The sequence below is a fragment of the Lethenteron reissneri genome, chromosome 49 (assembly GCF_015708825.2).
Source record: "Lethenteron reissneri isolate LAM-NWPU_2019-01 chromosome 49, ASM1570882v1, whole genome shotgun sequence".
Taxonomy (NCBI): domain Eukaryota; kingdom Metazoa; phylum Chordata; class Hyperoartia; order Petromyzontiformes; family Petromyzontidae; genus Lethenteron; species Lethenteron reissneri.
The window spans coordinates 607,636-628,219 of NC_083827.1; the positions used below are offsets into that span (position 1 = coordinate 607,636).

The 20,584-nt window shown below is 54.6% G+C and overlaps 1 protein-coding gene across 2 annotated transcripts in view; it reads left to right on the forward strand.

The window, feature by feature from the left end:
* Nucleotides 1-20,584, forward strand: part of LDLRAD4 (low density lipoprotein receptor class A domain containing 4) — a 193,608-nt gene that overhangs the window by 49,137 nt on the left and 123,887 nt on the right. For both annotated transcript variants that reach the window (XM_061572094.1, XM_061572095.1), the window contains 2 exons: nt 680-976; nt 3,856-3,996. In XM_061572094.1, coding sequence (XP_061428078.1) covers nt 680-976; nt 3,856-3,996 — 438 coding nt within the window. The remainder of the gene's footprint in view (nt 1-679; nt 977-3,855; nt 3,997-20,584) is intronic.

Genomic DNA, 20,584 nt, shown 5'->3' on the forward strand with positions numbered 1-20,584 from the left:
TCTGTCCTGGTCTCACACCTTAACCCACACTGTCCTGGTCTAACACCTTAACCCACTCTGTCCTGGTCTCACACCTTAACCCACACTGTCCTGGTCTAACACCTTAACCCACTCTGTCCTGGTCTCACACCTTAACCCACACTGTCCTGGTCTAACACCTTAACCCACACTGTCCTGGTCTAACACCTTAACCCACACCGTCCTGGTCTCACACCTTAACCCACACTGTCCTGGTCTAACACCTTAACCCACACTGTCCTGGTCTAACACCTTAACCCACACTGTCCTGGTCTAGCACTTTAACCCACACTGTCCTGGTCTCACACCTTAACCCACTCCATCCTGGTCTAACACGTTAACCCACACTGTCCTGGTCTAACACCTTAACCCACTCCGTCCTGGTCTAACACCTTAACCCACTCCATCCTGGTCTCACACATTAACCCACACTGTCCTGGTCTAACACTTCAACCCACACTGTCCTGGTCTAACACCTTAACCCACTCCGTCCTGATCTCACACCTTAACCCACTCTGTCCTGGTCTAACACCTTAACCCACACTATCCTGGTCTAACACCTTAACCCACTCCATCCTAGTCTAACACCTTAACCTACACTGTCCTGGTCTCACACCTTGACCCACGCTGGCTTCTTAATGGCGCCGCGTTTCCCGGACAGGCGTTTCGAGCGATGTGAACACGACGCCGCGAGCCGCCTGTGCCCTGCCCTGGCTGGAGGTGCGTGATGGCTTCCCGGACGGCGAGGGGCCCCCATCCGCATCGCCGCGCCTCCTGCGCATCTGCAGCGAGCGGCCGGCCTCCGCGGGCGCGCCGGCCGCGCCATCGGCGGCGGCGCCCTTCCGGAGTGTCCTGTCCAGCCGCGGCGAGCTGACGCTCGAGTTCCAGTGGGCGGGCGCCGGCGCCACCGAGGGCAGTGTGGCGGCCGCGGAGTTCCAGGCGACGGTGACCTTCACCGGTGAGCGAAGCCGCATTGTGACCTGCGCACGTCTCCGAGCGTCCGTCAGTTGTCAGTTTGATTACATCGCGCGGTGACACGAACGTTCCACATGAAACCCTCGCAGAGTAGTGTGACCCTTTGTGTTGGAGAGCGGCCCACAAAAGCGGATATCACAGAGCTCCCTCTGAATTCTGGACTGCACAGGAGGGGGCAGTACTCTCCTCATCCCCCCCACCTCCCCAACTCCGCATGCAAGAAGAAACGTTCATCACAACACGGTCAATCTTATTTTTTATTCTCACAGTGGGAATGTATCCAAAGTAAGTGCACATCCAGATTAAATGCAGCATTTGTTTTTTATATTCACTGGTGAAGGGGCTGAGAGTGTCACTACACTTGTGAACCCCACCCCGTTCACTCACAGGTGGCCCCCCTGACTTCTGAGCCACCCTGCACATCTCCCTCTGCATATAAAAGATTTCTGCAGCCCAAAACAACAACTTGCCATTGTCGTGTAGCTTACGCACCTCCAATATGGGTCCCGGGCTGTCCGATACAAGTTTGAAGCTTCGTTCATGAGAAAATGACTTTAAAGGAGTCTTAACGAGTGCACTGCAGTGACACCACTGCAGCGATGTGTTAAAAGCTGTTTCAAATCGGTGACGTTACTAGAGCGCCATTGCAGGCATTCCACAGAGGTGCTTTTACATTATTTATCAAAATCATATCGGCTCTTCAGGGCGCTTTTCTCTTGCTGCTCATCGGCCGACTGATGTCTGCCACCTCTCAACGTGAACCCTCGTGGAAAAGCGTCAGCTGCAACGAGAGAGACTATGCACCGAGGGCGATCTCTCTCAAAGACTAAACAATGTTTTTGTTATTTGACCAAATAATGCCCACGGAGCTATGTAGCTATTTTTTTGAAGCAGCTTGGCCACAAATGATAGCTCAACCAAGTGGCATCTCATCATGTACAGTGAGGGAAAAAAGTATTTGACCCCCTGCTGATTTTGTACGTTTGCCCACTGACAAAGAAATGATCAGTCTATAATTTTAATGGTAGGTTTATTTGAACAGTGAAAGACAGAATAACAACAACAAAATCCAGAAAAACGCATGTCAAAAATGTTATAAATTGATTTGCATTTTAATGAGGGAAATAAGTGTAATGTGAGGATATATCCGGCTCACTGACGTATCGCAACTCGTCATGATGATTGGCTCTGCCGGTCCTGGTCTATAGCCAATGGGGGGAAGCCTAGGGGCGTGGCCCTGACGTAATGGAAAGGTGACAGCTGTAAGTAGAGTATTGGTTTCTGCTGGCTTTGGCCACAGCCAATGAGGAGATGAGTCAGGGGCGTGGTCCCGGGAGCCTATGAGGGAGCCTGGAATATTCCATGGAGGCTAACCAGGATTGGTGGAAACGTACCACGTGACCCGGGTATTAAATAGGGGTGGAGACGAACGACACGTGGTCAGAACGGGAACGAACGGAGGAAGGGGGCCACGCGTGAGCGGGGCTCCGGGTTGCCACGTGGCAGTGCGTCTCTCTATCTATCCCTCTCACGCTGCCTGTCAGCAGCGTGAAGGAAAGCTGTAATGCAAGTTGAATAAAAGACCGGATTCCAGAAGTCACCTCATCGACCTTTATTACTTAAGTATTTGACCCCTCTGCAAAACATAACTTAGTACTTGGTGGCAAAACCCTTGTTGGTAATCACAGAGGTCAGACGTTTCTTGTAGTTGGCCACCAGGTTGCACACATCTCAGCAGGGATTTTGTCCCACTCCTCTTTGCAGATCTTCTCCAAGTCATTAAGGTTTCGAGGCTGACGTTTGGCAACTCGAACCTTCAGCTCCCTCCACAGATTTTCTATGGGATTAAGGTCTGGAGACTGGCTAGGCCACTCCAGGACCTTAATGTGCTTCTTCTTGAGCCTTTCCTTTGTTGCCTTGGCCGTGTGTTTTGGGTCATTATCATGCTGGAATACCCATCCACGACCCATTTTCAATGCCCTGGCTGAGGGAAGGAGGTTCTCAACCAAGATTTGACGGTACATGGCCCCGTCCATCGTCTCTTTGATGCGGTGACGTTGTCCTGTCCCCTTACCAGAAAAACACCCCCAAAGCATAATGTTTCCACCTCCATGTTTGACGGTGGGGATGGTGTTCTTGGGGTCATAGGCAGCATTCCTCCTCCAAACACGGCGAGTTGAGTTGATGCCAAAGAGGGGTTGGGAAGAATGGGAGTGGGGGAGATTCGGGTCGTGGTGCCGTTTGTGGAAACGTGAGCCACTGTGGCCCTGACTGGATGAGAACTCGTGCCGTTGAATGATAAACGGTCACCGTTTTCAGAAACGATTCCCCATCATGAAAGTTGGGAAGCAGTCATCGTTTCCAGTGGAATGCCAGTAACGAGCACACCGATTGGCACACGCGAACGGACAAACCACACGGCGGTCTAAGACGCCCCTTGAAACGTTTTCTCTGGTATTTCGGTTGAAAAGGGAAAAAAAGGAAAGCCAAAATCGGATTTTAACTTAATTTGGGAGATTCAAACACTTTCATTTTCATTCGCATGTGACAAACACTCCTCCGTAGAGGGTTGTGTGGGAAGGTGCATCAGCTCGTGTGGATAAGAGACAAGCGGACGGACCTCGAAGATGGCTTTGTGACTTGGTCTCACACGAGGTGTTCACTGCATTTGGATCCTCGGATGGAATGCGCATTATAAATTTGAATGATTATTTTAAAGAGTTGCAAACGAAGAATGCCCTTATCCACGAGAGCAATGGTGCAGACTGACATGAGACGGAGAAGAAGCACAGCACAGGCTGCCAGTGTGCTCGAGGCGTGCCGAGGTCCTGAGCGTGTGCGCTGCTTCTTGCTGCGTTTCAGAGTGCAAGTTTCGCTGCCGGGACGGGCAGTGCGTCTCGTCCTCGCTGATGAGGTGTGACGGGGCGAGCCAGTGTGCTGACGCCAGCGACGAGGAGGGCTGCAGCCCCGGCACCGACCAACCGTCGCACCGCAGCCTGCAGGGTATGGCGCGTAACCACGGGCGTGACACGTGACCATGCACGCGACAGTTAACCACGCGGCACGTAACCACGGGCGCGACACGTAATGCAGGGATCATGCTGGAGGGTACACGAAGCGCAGCGTGTGATACAACATCGCATGTAATACGAAACTTGTAATGCATGGCACGGGATGCACAGTGCATTACATGCAACACACCACATAATACAAGGCATTTTATACGTGACAACTCGTAGCACATGACATCCAACGCGGGACATAATTAATGGTACATGACACACAGCACACATCACTTAATACATGGAACATAACACTTGGAAAGTAATACAATAGCACGTGATGCGAAACAGCACACGTCATACACGGAACATAATGTGCAGTGTGCAGCACTTCATAAATGACGATTAATGCCCGGGAGATAATACATGATGCGGCATCTAAGAGCAGCACGTGATGCACGCCGTGCAGCGTGAGCAAGATACGTCCGACGTGACATGCAGCACTTAATGCAAGCCACTTAACGTGCGGTAGATAAGACCGGCTACATAACATAGAGCAGATAATACATGCACATAAAGCCTGGAACATGTTACACAGACACAATACTTGGTGCATAACACAAAGCTTGATAATCGGTGACTAATGCACGGCAGTAGTACTTTCCTCAATATACAGCACGAAACGCCTAACACACAGTACATGAAGCGCAGGGCATAGCGCTTACATAATGCGTGCATGAAGTGCTGGGTGTAAAATGTGACACACTGCACATGATATGTAACGTTACACGTATTGTAATGTCACAATGCGTGTAACGTCACGTTGCGTGCAATGTTACTGTGCGTGGCACGTGGCGGGCTGCGTGATGACTTGCGATGCTGAACGCACGCGGCACGCCATCACGTTTGGCACGCCACACACTGCGGTCTGCAGGGCGCGCGGCTCGCTACACGCAGCACGCTGCACGCAGCACGCTAACGCAGCACACTGCACGCAGCTCGCTACACACAGCACGCTGCACGCAGCACGCTACACGCAGCACGCTACACACAGCACACTGCACGCAGCTCGCTACACACGGCACACTGCACGCAGCACGCTACACGCAGCTCGCTACACACAGCACACTGCACGCAGCTCGCTACACACAGCACGCTGCACGCAGCACGCTACACGCAGCACGCTACACACAGCACACTGCACGCAGCTCGCTACACACAGCACTCTGCACGCAGCACGCTGCACGCAGCTCGCTACACACAGCACACTGCACGCAGCTCGCTACACACAGCACACTGCACGCAGCACGCTACACGCAGCACGCTACATGCAGCACACTGCACGCAGCTCGCTACACGCAGCACACTGTACGCAGCTCGCTACACGCAGCACACTGCACGCAGCACGCTACACACAGCACACTGCACGCAGCTCGCTACACACAGCACACTGCACACTGCACGCAGCTTGCTACACACAGCACACTGCACGCAGCTCGCTACACACTGCACGCAGCACGCTACACGCTGCACGCAGCACGCTGCACGCAGCACACTGTACGCAGCTCGCTACACACAGCACACTGTACGCAGCTCGCTACACACAGCACGCTACACACAGCACACTGCACGCAGCTCGCTACACGCAGCACACTGCACGCAGCTCCCTACACACAGCACACTGCACGCAGCTCGCTACACGCAGCACACTGTACGCAGCTCGCTACACACAGCACGCTACACGCAGCTCGCTACACGCAGCACACTGCACGCAGCACGCTACACACAGCACACTGCACGCAGCTCGCTACACGCAGCACGCTACACGCAGCACGCTGCACGCAGCACGCTACACGCAGCACGCTACACGCAGCACACTGTACGCAGCTCGCTACACGCAGCACGCTACACGCAGCACGCTGCACGCAGCTCGCTACACGCAGCACTGTACGCAGCACGCTACACGCAGCACACTGCACGCAGCTCGCTACACGCAGCACACTGTACGCAGATCGCTACACGCAGCACGCTACACGCAGCACACTGTACGCAGCTCGCTACACACAGCACACTGCACGCAGCTCGCTACACGTAGCACGCTACACACAGCACACTGTACGCAGCTCACTGCACGCAGCTCGCTACACGCAGCACGCTACACACAGCTCACTGCACGCAGCTCGCTACACGCAGCACACTGCACGCAGCTCGCTGCACGCAGCTCGCTACACGCAGCACACTGCACGCAGCTCGCTACACGCAGCACACTGCACGCAGCTCGCTACACGCAGCACACTGCACGCAGCTCGCTACACGCAGCACACTGCACGCAGCTCGCTACACGCAGCACACTGTACGCAGCTCGCTACACGCAGCACACTGTACGCAACTCGCTACACGCAGCACACTGTACGCAGCTCGCTACACGCAGCACACTGTACACAGCTCGCTACACGCAGCACACTGTACACAGCTCGCTACACGCAGCACACTGCACGCAGCTCGCTACACGCAGCACGCTGCACGCAGCTCGCTACACACAGCACGCTACACGCAGCTCGCTACACGCAGCACACTGCACGCAGCTCGCTGCACGCAGCACACTGCACGCAGCTCGCTACACACAGCACGCTACACGCAGCTCGCTACACGCAGCACACTGCACGCAGCTCGCTACACGCAGCACGCTACACGCAGCTCGCTACACACAGCACACTGTACGCAGCTCGCTACACGCAGCACGCTACACGCGGCTCGCTACACGCAGCACACTGCACGCAGCTCGCTACACACAGCACACTGTACACAGCTCGCTACATGCAGCACACTGCACGCAGCTCGCTACACGCAGCACACTGCACGCAGCTCGCTACACACAGCACACTGTACGCAGCACGCTACACGCAGCACACTGCACGCAGCTCGCTACACGCAGCACACTGCACGCAGCACGCTACACACAGCACACTGTACGCGGCTCGCTACACACAGCACACTGCACGCAGCACGCTACACACAGCACACTGCACGCGGCTCGCTACACGCAGCACACTTTACGCGGCTCGCTACACGCAGCACACTGCACGCGGCTCGCTACACACAGCACACTGTACGCAGCACGCTACACGCAGCTCGCTGTACGCGGCTCGCTACACGCAGCACACTGTACGCAGCACGCTACACGCAGCACACTGTACGCGGCTCGCTACACGCAGCACACTGTACGCAGCACGCTACACGCAGCACACTGCACGCAGCTCGCTACACGCAGCTCGCTGCACGCAGCTCGCTGCACGCAGCTCGCTACACACAGCACACTGTACGCGGCTCGCTACACACAGCACGCTGCACACAGCACGTAGCACGCAGCTCGCTACAGACAGCACACTGCACACAGCTCGCTACACGCAGCACACTGTACGCGGCTCGCTACACACAGCACGCTGCACACTGCACGCAGCTCGCTACACGCAGCACACTGTACGCAGCTCGCTACACGCAGCACACTGTACGCAGCTCGCTACACACAGCACGCAGCACACTGCACGCAGCTCGCTACACGCAGCACACTGTACGCGGCTCGCTACACACAGCACGCAGCACACTGCACGCAGCTCGCTACACGCAGCACACTGTACGCGGCTCGCTACACACAGCACGCAGCACACTGCACGCAGCTCGCTAAACGCAGCACACTGTACGCAGCTCGCTACACGCAGCACACTGTACGCAGCTCGCTACACGCAGCACACTGTACGCAGCTCGCTACACGCAGCACACTGTACGCAGCTCGCTACACGCAGCACACTGCACGCAGCTCGCTACAGACAGCACACTGCACACAGCTCGCTACACGCAGCACACTGTACGCGGCTCGCTACACACAGCACGCTGCACGCAGCACGTAGCACGCAGCACACTGCACACAGCTCGCTACACGCAGCACACTGTACGCAGCTCGCTACACGCAGCACACTGTACGCAGCTCGCTACACGCAGCACACTGTACGCAGCTCGCTGCACACAGCACACTGCACGCAGCTCGCTACACGCAGCACACTGTACGCAGCTCGCTACACGCAGCACGCTGCACGCAGCACGTAGCACGCAGCTCGCTACACGCAGCACACTGTACGCGGCTCGCTACACGCGGCACGCTGCACGCAGATCGCTACACACAGCACACTGTACACAGCTCGCTACACGCAGCTCGCTACACACAGCACACTGCACGCGGCTCGCTACACGCAGCACACTGTACGCGGCTCGCTACACGCAGCACGCTGCACGCGGCTCGCTACACGCAGCACATTGTACGCAGCTCGCTGCACGCAGCACACTGTACGCAGCTCGCTACACGCAGCACACTGTACGCGGCTCGCTACACGCAGCACACTGTACGCAGCTCGCTACACGCAGCACACTGTACGTGGCTCGTTACACGCAGCACACTATACGCTACACGCAGCTCGCTACACGCAGCACACTGCACGCAGCACACTGTACGCAGCTCGCTACACGCAGCACACTGTACGTGGCTCGCTACACGCAGCACACTGTACGCGGCTCGCTACACGCAGCACACTGTACGCAGCTCGCTACACGCAGCACAATACACACAGCACACTGTACGCTACACGCAGCTCGCTACACGCAGCACGCTGCACGTGGCTCGCTACACGCAGCACACTACACACAGCACACTGTACGCTACACGCAGCTCGCTACACGCAGCACGCTGCACGTGGCTCGCTACACGCAGCACACTACACGCAGCACACTGTACGCTACACGCAGCTCGCTACACGCAGCACACTGTACGCGGCTCGCTACACGCAGCACACTACGCGGCTCGCTGCACGCAGTACACTGCACGTGGCTCGCTACACGCAGCACGCTGCACGTGGCTCGCTACACGCAGCACACTGTACGCGGCTCGCTACACGCAGCACACTGTACGCGGCTCGCTACACGCAGCACACTGTACGCTACATGCAGCACGCTACACGCAGCACACTGTACGATACATGCAGCACGCTACACGCAGCACACTGTACGCTACACGCAGCTCGCTACACGCAGCACACTGCACGTGGCTCGCTACACGCAGCACACTGTACGCGGCTCGCTACACGCAGCACACTGTACGCGGCTCGCTACACGCAGCACACTGTACGCTACATGCAGCACACTGTACGCGGCTCGCTACACGCAGCACACTGTACGCTACACGCAGCACACTGTACGCGGCTCGCTACATGCAGCACACTGTACGCTACACGCAGCACACTGTACACGGCTCGCTACACGCAGCACACTGTACGCTACACGCAGCACACTGTACGCGGCTCGCTACACGCAGCACACTGTACGCGGCTCGCTACACGCAGCACACTGTACGCTACATGCAGCACGTTACACGCAGCACACTGTACGCTACACGCAGCTCGCTACACGCAGCACACTGTACGCGGCTCGCTACACGCAGCACACTGTACGCTACACGCAGCTCGCTACACGCAGCACACTGTACGCGGCTCGCTACACGCAGCACACTGTACGCAGCTCGCTACACGCAGCACACTGTACGTGGCTCGTTACACGCAGCACACTGTACGCTACACGCAGCTCGCTACACGCAGCACACTGCACGCAGCACACTGTACGCAGCTCGCTACACGCAGCACACTGTACGTGGCTCGCTACACGCAGCACACTGTACGCGGCTCGCTACACGCAGCACACTGTACGCAGCTCGCTACACGCAGCACACTACACACAGCACACTGTACGCTACACGCAGCTCGCTACACGCAGCACGCTGCACGTGGCTCGCTACACGCAGCACACTACACACAGCACACTGTACGCTACACGCAGCTCGCTACACGCAGCACGCTGCACGTGGCTCGCTACACGCAGCACACTACACGCAGCACACTGTACGCTACACGCAGCTCGCTACACGCAGCACACTGTACGCGGCTCGCTACACGCAGCACACTACGCGGCTCGCTGCACGCAGTACACTGCACGTGGCTCGCTACACGCAGCACGCTGCACGTGGCTCGCTACACGCAGCACACTGTACGCGGCTCGCTACACGCAGCACACTGTACGCGGCTCGCTACACGCAGCACACTGTACGCTACATGCAGCACGCTACACGCAGCACACTGTACGCTACATGCAGCACGCTACACGCAGCACACTGTACGCTACACGCAGCTCGCTACACGCAGCACACTGCACGTGGCTCGCTACACGCAGCACACTGTACGCGGCTCGCTACACGCAGCACACTGTACGCGGCTCGCTACACGCAGCACACTGTACGCTACATGCAGCACACTGTACGCGGCTCGCTACACGCAGCACACTGTACGCTACACGCAGCACACTGTACGCGGCTCGCTACATGCAGCACACTGTACGCTACACGCAGCACACTGTACACGGCTCGCTACACGCAGCACACTGTACGCTACACGCAGCACACTGTACGCGGCTCGCTACACGCAGCACACTGTACGCGGCTCGCTACACGCAGCACACTGTACGCTACATGCAGCACGTTACACGCAGCACACTGTACGCTACACGCAGCTCGCTACACGCAGCACACTGTACGCGGCTCGCTACACGCAGCACACTGTACGCTACACGCAGCTCGCTACACGCAGCACACTGTACGCGGCTCGCTACACGCAGCACACTGTGCGCTACACGCAGCACACTGTACGCTACACGCAGCACACTGTACGCAGCTCGCTACACGCAGCACACTGTACGCTACACGCAGCACACTGTACGCTACACGCAGCTCGCTACACGCAGCACACTGCACGCAGCTCGCTACACGCAGCTCGCTACACGCAGCACACTGTACGCTACACGCAGCACACTGCACGCAGCTCGCTACACGCAGCACACTGCACGCTACACGCAGCACACTGTACGCAGCACGCTACACGCAGCACACTGCACGCTACACGCAGCACACTACACGCAGCTCGCTACACGCAGCACACTGTACGCTACACGCAGCACGCTACACGCAGCACACTGCACGCTACACGCAGCACACTGTACGCAGCACGCTACACGCAGCACACTGTACGCTACACGCAGCACACTACACGCAGCTCGCTACACGCAGCACACTGCACGCTACACGCAGCACACTGTACGCAGCACGCTACACGCAGCACACTGCACGCTACACGCAGCACACTGTACGCAGCACGCTACACGCAGCACACTGCACGCTACACGCAGCACACTACACGCAGCTCGCTACACGCAGCACACTGTACGCAGCATGCTACACGCAGCACACTGCACGCTACACGCAGCACACTACACGCAGCTCGCTACACGCAGCACACTGTACGCAGCTCGCTACACGCAGCACACTGCACGCTACACGCAGCACACTACACGCAGCTCGCTACACGCAGCACACTGTACGCAGCACGCTACACGCAGCACACTGCACGCTACACGCAGCACGCTACACGCAGCTCGCTGCACACTGCACGCAGCTCGCTGCACGCAGCACACTGCACGCTACACGCAGCACGCTACACGCAGCACACTGCACGCTACACGCAGCACACTGTACGCAGCACGCTACACGCAGCACACTGCACGCTATACGCAGCACACTGTACGCAGCACGCTACACGCAGCACACTGCACGCTACACGCAGCACACTGCACGCAGCTCGCTGCACGCAGCACACTGCACGCTACACGCAGCACGCTACACGCAGCACACTGCACGCTACACGCAGTACACTGTACGCAGCACGCTACACGCAGCACGCTACACGCAGCACACTGCACGCTACACGCAGCACACTACGCAGCACGCTACACGCAGCACACTGCACGCTACACGCAGCACACTGTACGCAGCTCGCTACACGCAGCACACTGTACGCTACACGCAGCACACTACACGCAGCTCGCTACACGCAGCACACTGTACGCAGCACGCTACACGCAGCACACTGCACGCTACACGCAGCACGCTACACGCAGCACACTACACGCAGCTCGCTACACGCAGCACACTGCACGCTACACGCAGCACACTACACGCAGCACGCTACACGCAGCACACTGCACGCTACACGCAGCACACTACACGCAGCACGCTATACGCAGCACACTGTACGCTACACGCAGCACACTGTACGCAGCACGCTACACGCAGCACACTACACGCAGCACACTGCACGCTACACGCAGCACACTGTACGCAGCACGCTACACGCAGCACACTGCACGCTACACGCAGCACGCTACACGCAGCACACTGCACGCAGCACGCTACACGCAGCACACTGCACGCTACACGCAGCACACTACACGCAGCACACTGTACGCTACACGCAGCACACTGTACGCAGCACGCTACACGCAGCACACTACACGCAGCACACTGCACGCTACACGCAGCACACTGTACGCAGCACGCTACACGCAGCACACTGCACGCTACACGCAGCACACTACACGCAGCACGCTACAAGCAGCACACTACACGCAGCACACTGCACGCTACACGCAGCACGCTACACGCAGCACACTGCACGCTACACGCAGCACGCTACACGCAGCACACTGCACGCAGCACGCTGTGCGGGGCGCCGTGTGTTGGGCGCCGCGCACAGGAAGACTGAATATACAGGCTTCGTATCATTTTCGTTGTGAACCCGTGTGTCTGCGTGAGCGCATGTCTTAATTTTCCGTTATTTGCGTGCTGTGAGAAAAGGACCATCGCCCAAAACGTCGCCTTTATACACTGTTCCTCTTTAGGCAGTGCTGTTGACGAATGTGTGGAGTTTTTTAGTAATTTGCCGTGATGCTGCCGTGGACAAAATCAACTTTGAGACTCGAAAGAACCTTTGGGCAGGTTGGAAATTGTCATGTGGACAGATTACGGACGGATCGGCTTCCAGTGGCGATTGTGAAGTGATGAGCATTCTTCTTGCTTCTTTCGGTAAAGTCACGTAGAAGGGAAGTAATAAAATAATAAAAATAAAACATAATAAAATAATATAATAATATTATTGTATTACTTCCCTTATACGTGACTTTACCGAAAGAATCAAGAAGATGAATCCCTGCAGTCACGAAAGCTTTAAATCGTGATGAGCATTGTTGTTGCCACCACTTGGACAAAGTTGAGCAAGAGGTAACGGGAAATGTTTTTTGTACAATGTATAAACCGCCAAGGCGGTTCCAAGTCACAGTCGAATCAAAGTGTCTCCCAGCTCAAACAAGCAAAGGGGGCAATGCTCAAATATGTTTGGCAGCCTTGAGCCAACGTATGGTGGGCATTCCACATTCCTATAGTGAGCTTTTGAATAATGTATGTTTGTATGTTGAACTTCTTTCGCACCGTACGTAGCCAACTGTGCTAATCGGAGGTGCGAGGAAGGATGACATAGTACAACAACGGTTGACTTCCCTCAAAATGGTACTCATAGACCGACCTCAACGGGATAGTATCTTAAGTCGACCCATATCCTGGATTGGAACTCGCAAATCTTGTGAGGCAAGCACTTTTGTCAGTCACAGCAGAACGTCGCTCGCGTGCGCACACACGGCAACCCTGCTACGCTTGAGTGTTCGCCATTTGTTTTCTAAATTGTGTACAGTTAGTTGGTAGACAAATTGGAATCGTCCTCAGTTTGGCTGTCAAACTTGTGGGTGTGCAGTGATTTGTAACATCGGCACTGGGAAGAAGAAGGTGGCTGTGTATTCCAGCCGCACCACATGACCACCCTTTGCGCTATGCTCGAGAGGGGCAAGTGTAGGTAAGGGTGAGTGTGGGTGAATGTGGGTCAGAGTGCGAAATTTTTTCCAAATAGAGTAACCGCATTATATCAAAACTACCTTGTTTGACCACCGCACATTAAGCGAGGACTGCCGTATCTCTGTGTATCTCTATTGGTTTGCTGTAAGGTTAGGTTTGCATGGCCACATTCTTTATGTTAGAAATCCACTGGGGCTATGGACCTTTAAATCTAGATTGAAAATGCATTACTTTAGAACTTATTTTTGTGTCTAGTTTGCTATTCTTCCCCCCGATCAGCACGGTTGGCTACGTATGGTGCGAGAGAAGTTGGCCATACATGCTTACGTTCAAAGACAGGTCCTTGCGGGTAGCACTTTTCCAAAATAGTCCACACACCTTCACAGTGCTCATCGCAAGATCGTTGCATACACATCTAATGGTGTTTGTGGAAACCATACGGATGCCATTTACTTCCTGGCTGCAGTCCCTTGCCGCATTAAGGAATTGAACTGGGAATTGAGTCTTTGCTTTCGGAAGCCAATGTGCGGGATGGGATAAAACTCTCTCTGCACTTAAAACAAATGCCGTCTTTTTAACACTTCCGTTTACAGGTTCCATTTCATCTTCAGGGCATAGATGTTTGATGTTGTGCCAGCAATGTCCAATTATTTAAGCGTTATATTTTTTTTGCAATTACTGCTGCATCAAAGATTTATTATTTTTTGTCCCTGTCTGCTGGGAAGGCGATGCAATGGGTAATTAAAGTTTGCGAGGCAGCCTGCCATTTTTTTTGCAGGTTTTAGTCAAGTTTTAATTACTTTGCATGAACTGTTGTGTTGTTTTTTTAGGCATAGGCCGGATATAGTCGGGTGATTAACGCGTCTGTCAATGAGGTGGCTGATTGCGAGGGTTTGGCGGCTGGAGCGCGGCTCTCCACCCATTCATTCACTAACGACAACGTCGTTAGCGACGGTTTAACCAGTTTGGAGGGCTGGTTTCATAGCTCATTCTCGATACACGAGCGCTACTCACTCTGTGAGTGTATAGATGGCAACTCTGTTAGATATCAGATAGGTGGTGTTGGAGGGTTGAGAGTGACGCCCGTTGCTGCATTTCTGCAACCACTGGTAACCAAGCTCACTGTCAGCCTGAGTTCCACTTTTAGCCCAAGAGCATGTGCAGTGCCATTGCAAGTGGGGGGCTACATGACCTCACAGCGGGGTGGGGGGGGGGGGGCAGGGAACATAAGGGGTGCGGGAATGTAAACTATTTAAAAACGAAAACTATTTTTTTAAAATATTTTACCAGGTAAGGCCCACTGAGCTATAGAGCTATTTTTTCAGAAGCGACCTGACCATCACACATGACAGCTCAACGAAGTGGCTTATCACATGGACATTTATAGCAGCCAAATACTCTAAACGCATGATGATTCTAAATGTGGAGGGAAAAACCGGAATATCTGGATAAAAATCCACGCGGCCACAGGGAGAGAGACATGCAAACTCCAAATGTACAGGAGTCAGGCTCGGGATCGAACCCACGACCTTTATCCCAGGTAGTTAACATCTCGCCACCGCGGCGTCCCAGTGTGAGCTGGGGGGCAGATTAAGGCGACGCCTTAACCTGCTTCAAGGTGCTGACATTGTTGGCCCACAGTACATGGGCGCCACGGTGGTGAAATGTTATCTCTCTCAACCTGGTATACAGGGGGTCGTGGGTTCGATCCCGACCCTGACTCCTGTATGTTTGGAGTTTGCATGTGGCTTTTCCCGTGGTTGCCTGGATTTTTCTCCGGGTCCTCCGGCTTTTACCTCAACATTTAGAAACATGAGTTTAGAGTATTTAGCTGCTGCTATAATTTTCCACATGATGATCAGCCACTTCGTTGAGCTATGATTTGTGATAGCCAGGTCACTTCTGAAAAAAGAGCCATATAGCTCAGTGGGGCCTTACCTAGTAAAACAATGCGGAGCGCCCCACACGCCGGGCTCGCCGTGCGCAGCGCGGAGTCCCTGATGTGGCCCAGCCGCACCGAGCCCAGCCGCACCGAGCGAGCCACCTGAGCGCCGGCGTAGTCGGAAGGCCGAAGAAATTGGGCCCGCTACCCCCCCCCCCCCACCTTGTTGCGGCTTCCGGCCGGCCGTGTGGCTGCGCGACGAGTTGTGCGGCCTTTCCATCGAGAAAGCGCAGCCGGGGCGCGCCGTGTCCCCTGCTACCGTACGGCTCGCCGAAGAGCGGTCAGGGAGACGGCTCGCGGCTTGCAGGGAAAGTGGTCGCAGAGGAAGAGGGTGAGGGGAGAGCAGCATTCTTCTGTTTCTCTCTCCCTATTAGGAAGCCACTGGAGTTGTGCTTTTTAAATTCTCGATTGAAAACTAATTTCTTTAAAACAGCTTTTTGTGTAATAGGTGACATTTTGTCCAATGGCCGTTTTTTGTAACACAGTAATGAAGTATAATTAACAAGGCGGTGTGGATGAGACGGGATACAAGGCGGTGTGGATGAGACGGGACACAAGGCGGTGTGGATGAGACGGGGGACACAAGGCGGTGTGGATGAGACGGGGGACACAAGGCGGTGTGGATGAGACGGGACACAAGGCGGTGTGGATGAGACGGGGGACACAAGGCGGTGTGGATGAGACGGGACACAAGGCGGTGTGGATGAGACGGGGGACACAAGGCGGTGTGGATGAGACGGGACACAAGGCGGTGTGGATGAGACGGGACACAAGGCGGTGTGGATGAGACGGGGGACACAAGGCGGTGTGGATGAGACGGGACACAAGGCGGTGTGGATGAGACGAGTGCTTCAGGGGCATGGAACTGGGCCAGGCTCGGCCACGTTTGTGAGCCGGGCTCAGCTCTGACTGACTTACTCTCGGCCAAGGAAGCGGCGATCATTGGAGATTACTGGCATACTTTGGGTACTGTCTGCAGATGAGTGGGCGGGCCCCACGGTCATTGTTTACGTCTAGCAGGGCATCGCCTATCAGCCGGCAGCGTCTCATCCTTCTGGAGGTGACAGCGACTTGAACCTGGGGGGAGCATTTTTTTCTGCCTGTCCACGAGGGATTTTATCAAGGCAAACATTGCGACGATTTAATTTCAAGTTATTTCTCGCCAGCTCGTTTGGGGCGTGAAGGTGCGCGGGCGGGGTGCTTTGTGCGCCCGAGTGGCGGCTCGTTGACGCTCCTCCGCTCGTGTGCTGCTCACAAGCGACTTCAGAACCCCGAGGGTGCACATCGCTTCGATGTTGGTGAGCGTACGCTCACCAAACGTTTGACGGCGATGTGTGGCGTGTGAGTAGGAATGCCACGACGACGATGGAGGGGAGTGAAGCGTAATTGGTGTGCGGTGCGGGCATCACTCCAACGTGCTGGGACTTCATTGTCGCAGGCACCATGAGCCAGTTGTTTGGAGATGGGGTTGGTGGATCGTGCAGAGATCATTATCGTCCATGGTGGCGAGATGTCGTGGGTTCAGTCTCAACCCTGACGCCAGCTGTATATTTTGAGTTTGCATGTCTCTCTCCCTGTGGTTGTGTGGATTTTTATTCGGGCCCTCCAGTTTTCCCTCCACATTTCGAATCGTCATGCATTTATAGTATTTGGCTGCGATGTATTTTCACGTAACAAGCTACTTTGTCGAGCTATCATCTGTGGCCAGGTCACTTCTGAAAAAGAGTTATATAGTAGCTCAGTGGGCCTTACCTGGTATTTTTTAAAATCGAAGCTGAGACTCACTGCAGGCCTAGGAGGTAGGTCGCCACTGGCAACAGAGCAAGTAGGTTGATGAACAATATTTCTACTTTGACAATGTTATCCCATCCTATGCATGGATTTTTTTTTCTGGCTGGTGCTCCAATTTCCTTCAACATGCGAAACATTAAATTATACATTTCTGAAACATCCTAATAATGCAGGGCCTTACTGGAATGTATTCAGAATCAATAACGCTGTCATGGATACGTAAATAATAATACAAATTATTTTAATTAATTGATAGCAAAGTTAACTTGACAATTTTCCTCTTCCCTAAATAATATTTGTGCAACATCTTATTGGGGGTGTTTTCGTTTTTCCCCTATCGTTAGAACGTGGATTCACTTTTTGCTACTAGCTGGCACCCCTAATGGAGCTCCAGAAACTGGTATCGGCCAACTCTGCTGAGAGGATGTTTTAATAAAACGGCACTACACAATTACCACTGAGCGCAATTAAATGTGGCTGCCTTGTGAGATGCGGTGAAGTATCCTGAGAGTGGTGGGATGTTAAGAGGAAGACAAAAGTCCCCTGCGTCACTTTTAACAGACTGTTGGGGCAAATGTTGTTCGTGAACGGCACCTATGAAGGCTGGCACGGGACGCGAGGGGGAGGGTGGCCAAGACCATGCTCGGCTGCCTTCGTTTCCATAGTGGAAATGTTTACACATAGCACCAGGTATTCATTTGAGGCTGAGCCGACGTAGGGGAGGCCCAGGACCGGTTCAGATAATCGTCTCCACGCGCTGGATCGCGCACTCATCAACATCTCTTCAAATGCAGTCGCCCCACTGAACATCGTTTCCAAGTCCTGCGTTAAAGTTTCGAAAAACGGTCGACGACTTCCATGCCCATTGACACACCCTTGAGCTCATCGCCCTCGGTCAATGTCCAACCCGCTGCTGGATGAAGACCTCCCCACGCCGTCCACACACCCCTCGCTGTCCCGCAGCTTTGTGTAGAGGCCTCTCAAGTGCTGTCTGAAGAAGGGCCCTTGCTCGGAACGTTGCTTGTTGCACACTTGGGTTTTTGTTTGTTTAGGCAGTGTCATTGATGATGAGTGTGTGGATATTTGTGCCATCACGTGATGTTTGTTCAGATAAGGAGGATGAAAGTCTCGGCACGAAGACGTGGATGCGGCCTCTCGAGCTTGTGGGTTGAAATTGCGTCCCCCCCCCACCCCGAACCCACCGTGTGGGAGGGAACTTTGTCTACAGGACGAACAACTGTCGACTTCTCACAAACCATACCCGGTTCTTAAACCGTGCAGGGACGATGTGTGAGTTAAGTTGCCTCCTCACCGCGATCTGAACCGGTCACCTGATTACGAGTCACCCGGGCGAATTCACAAAAACGACGTTTCATCTCTGTGGCAATCTCTTGAATTTTGAATGACGCTCCCTTCAATGTAAGTGTTCCAGTATAATCTACTTGAATGTCTGTACATTATATGTGTGTGCATGGTGAGTGGTGGGGCATTGGTTTGCGCACTGGAGTGCGATTTCAGCAAGTTGGGGTTTTGCTTTATGACCGTGCACTCCATCAGTGGCAAGTGGTATCTGGATATTTGGAGCAGGGTGGACATCTGCACTAGGAAGACAAAGGTGTTGGCCACACGACCTCATTATCTGTCTTTTTGGTTTTAATTTGAGCTTTCGAACATTACTTGGCGAGATGTTATCTCCCTCGCCTGGAAAGCAGGCAGTCGTGGGTTCGATCTCGGACCCTGACGATGCCTGTTGTATATATGGAGTCCGTGTGATCTCTCCCCGTTGTGGTGGCGGCGACATGGATTTTTATGCTATTCATGTGTGGCCAGGTTGCCTCTCAAAAAAAGCTTATAGCCTAGTGAGCTTTACCTGGTAAATACATCGAGTATAGTTTTCGTTTTCTAGCACTTGCCTCCATAGCCTGTCAGGGGAATTGTGTGCGTTTTAGGTTGATTTGTGTTCTCTCCCACTCTCCATTCCTCCCCAAATGTGTTCTTGGAATTTGAATTGCTCTCTCTTGCTCCCTATAAACTATAAATTTGTTTTTAAACATTTAATTTTACCGGGTGAGGCTCTGTCACGGGTGCAATATTCCGAGGTGCACAGCGGTGTTCGATGATGGTCCGGTAGGTGAAGCTGTGTTGGGGGTGCTGGAGAAAAGTGCGTCCGAATATGGCTCGACTGAGCTATACGGCTCTTTTTTAGAAGCGACCTGGCCACAAATGATAGCTCAACGAAGTGGCTTATCACGTAGAAATGTATAGCAACCAAATACTCTAAACGCGTGTCGATTCTAAATGTGGAGGGAAAAACTGAAGGTTCTGGAGAAAAATCCACGCGACCACGGGGAGAAAACTCCAAATATACAGCAGGCGCCAGGGTCGGAATTAAACGCACGACCTCCTGAAAACCAGGCGAGGTAGTTAACATCTCCTAGCCAACGTGGCACCCACGGTGTAATGATACGTCAGTTTAGCTCGTTCTAATCTCATGGGTACATCTCCCTACTAAAAAAAAACATGATTCTAATTCTTATTCCAGTTCCAAAACCTCTCCATCGTTTTCCCTCTTAGTCTGTTTCTGTCTCCCACCATCTCTCTCTGTCTCTATCACCACTGTACCACACATATCCCCGTCTGTGCCTCTCTCCCTGTGTCCCTAAATCTGTCTCTGCCGGTTTCAATCTTTCTCGCTTGTTCCACCCCACCCAGACTCCGTGTCAGTTCCCCCCTCCCACCACTTCCTCTCCATCTCTGCCTTTGTCTCTCTGTCCGTCTCTCTGCCTCTTCGCCTCCTCTCCGCTGCTCCCCTCCACCTTGAACCGCGCTGATTCGCCCCCCGCCCCCCCCCGTGACGTTTTCGCCGCCGGGAGAAGCGCGGCGGCTTTGCGATCGCTCGCCCTTCCTGCTGCTCCTGCTGCTGCTCGTCAGCCCAGACAGACGGCAGCGCCGCCGTCTCCCCGCTTGCGCCCCAAGTGAATGCGCGCGTCGTTGTGGCCGGGTGGGGGTTGCTGGGGGGGGGGGGGG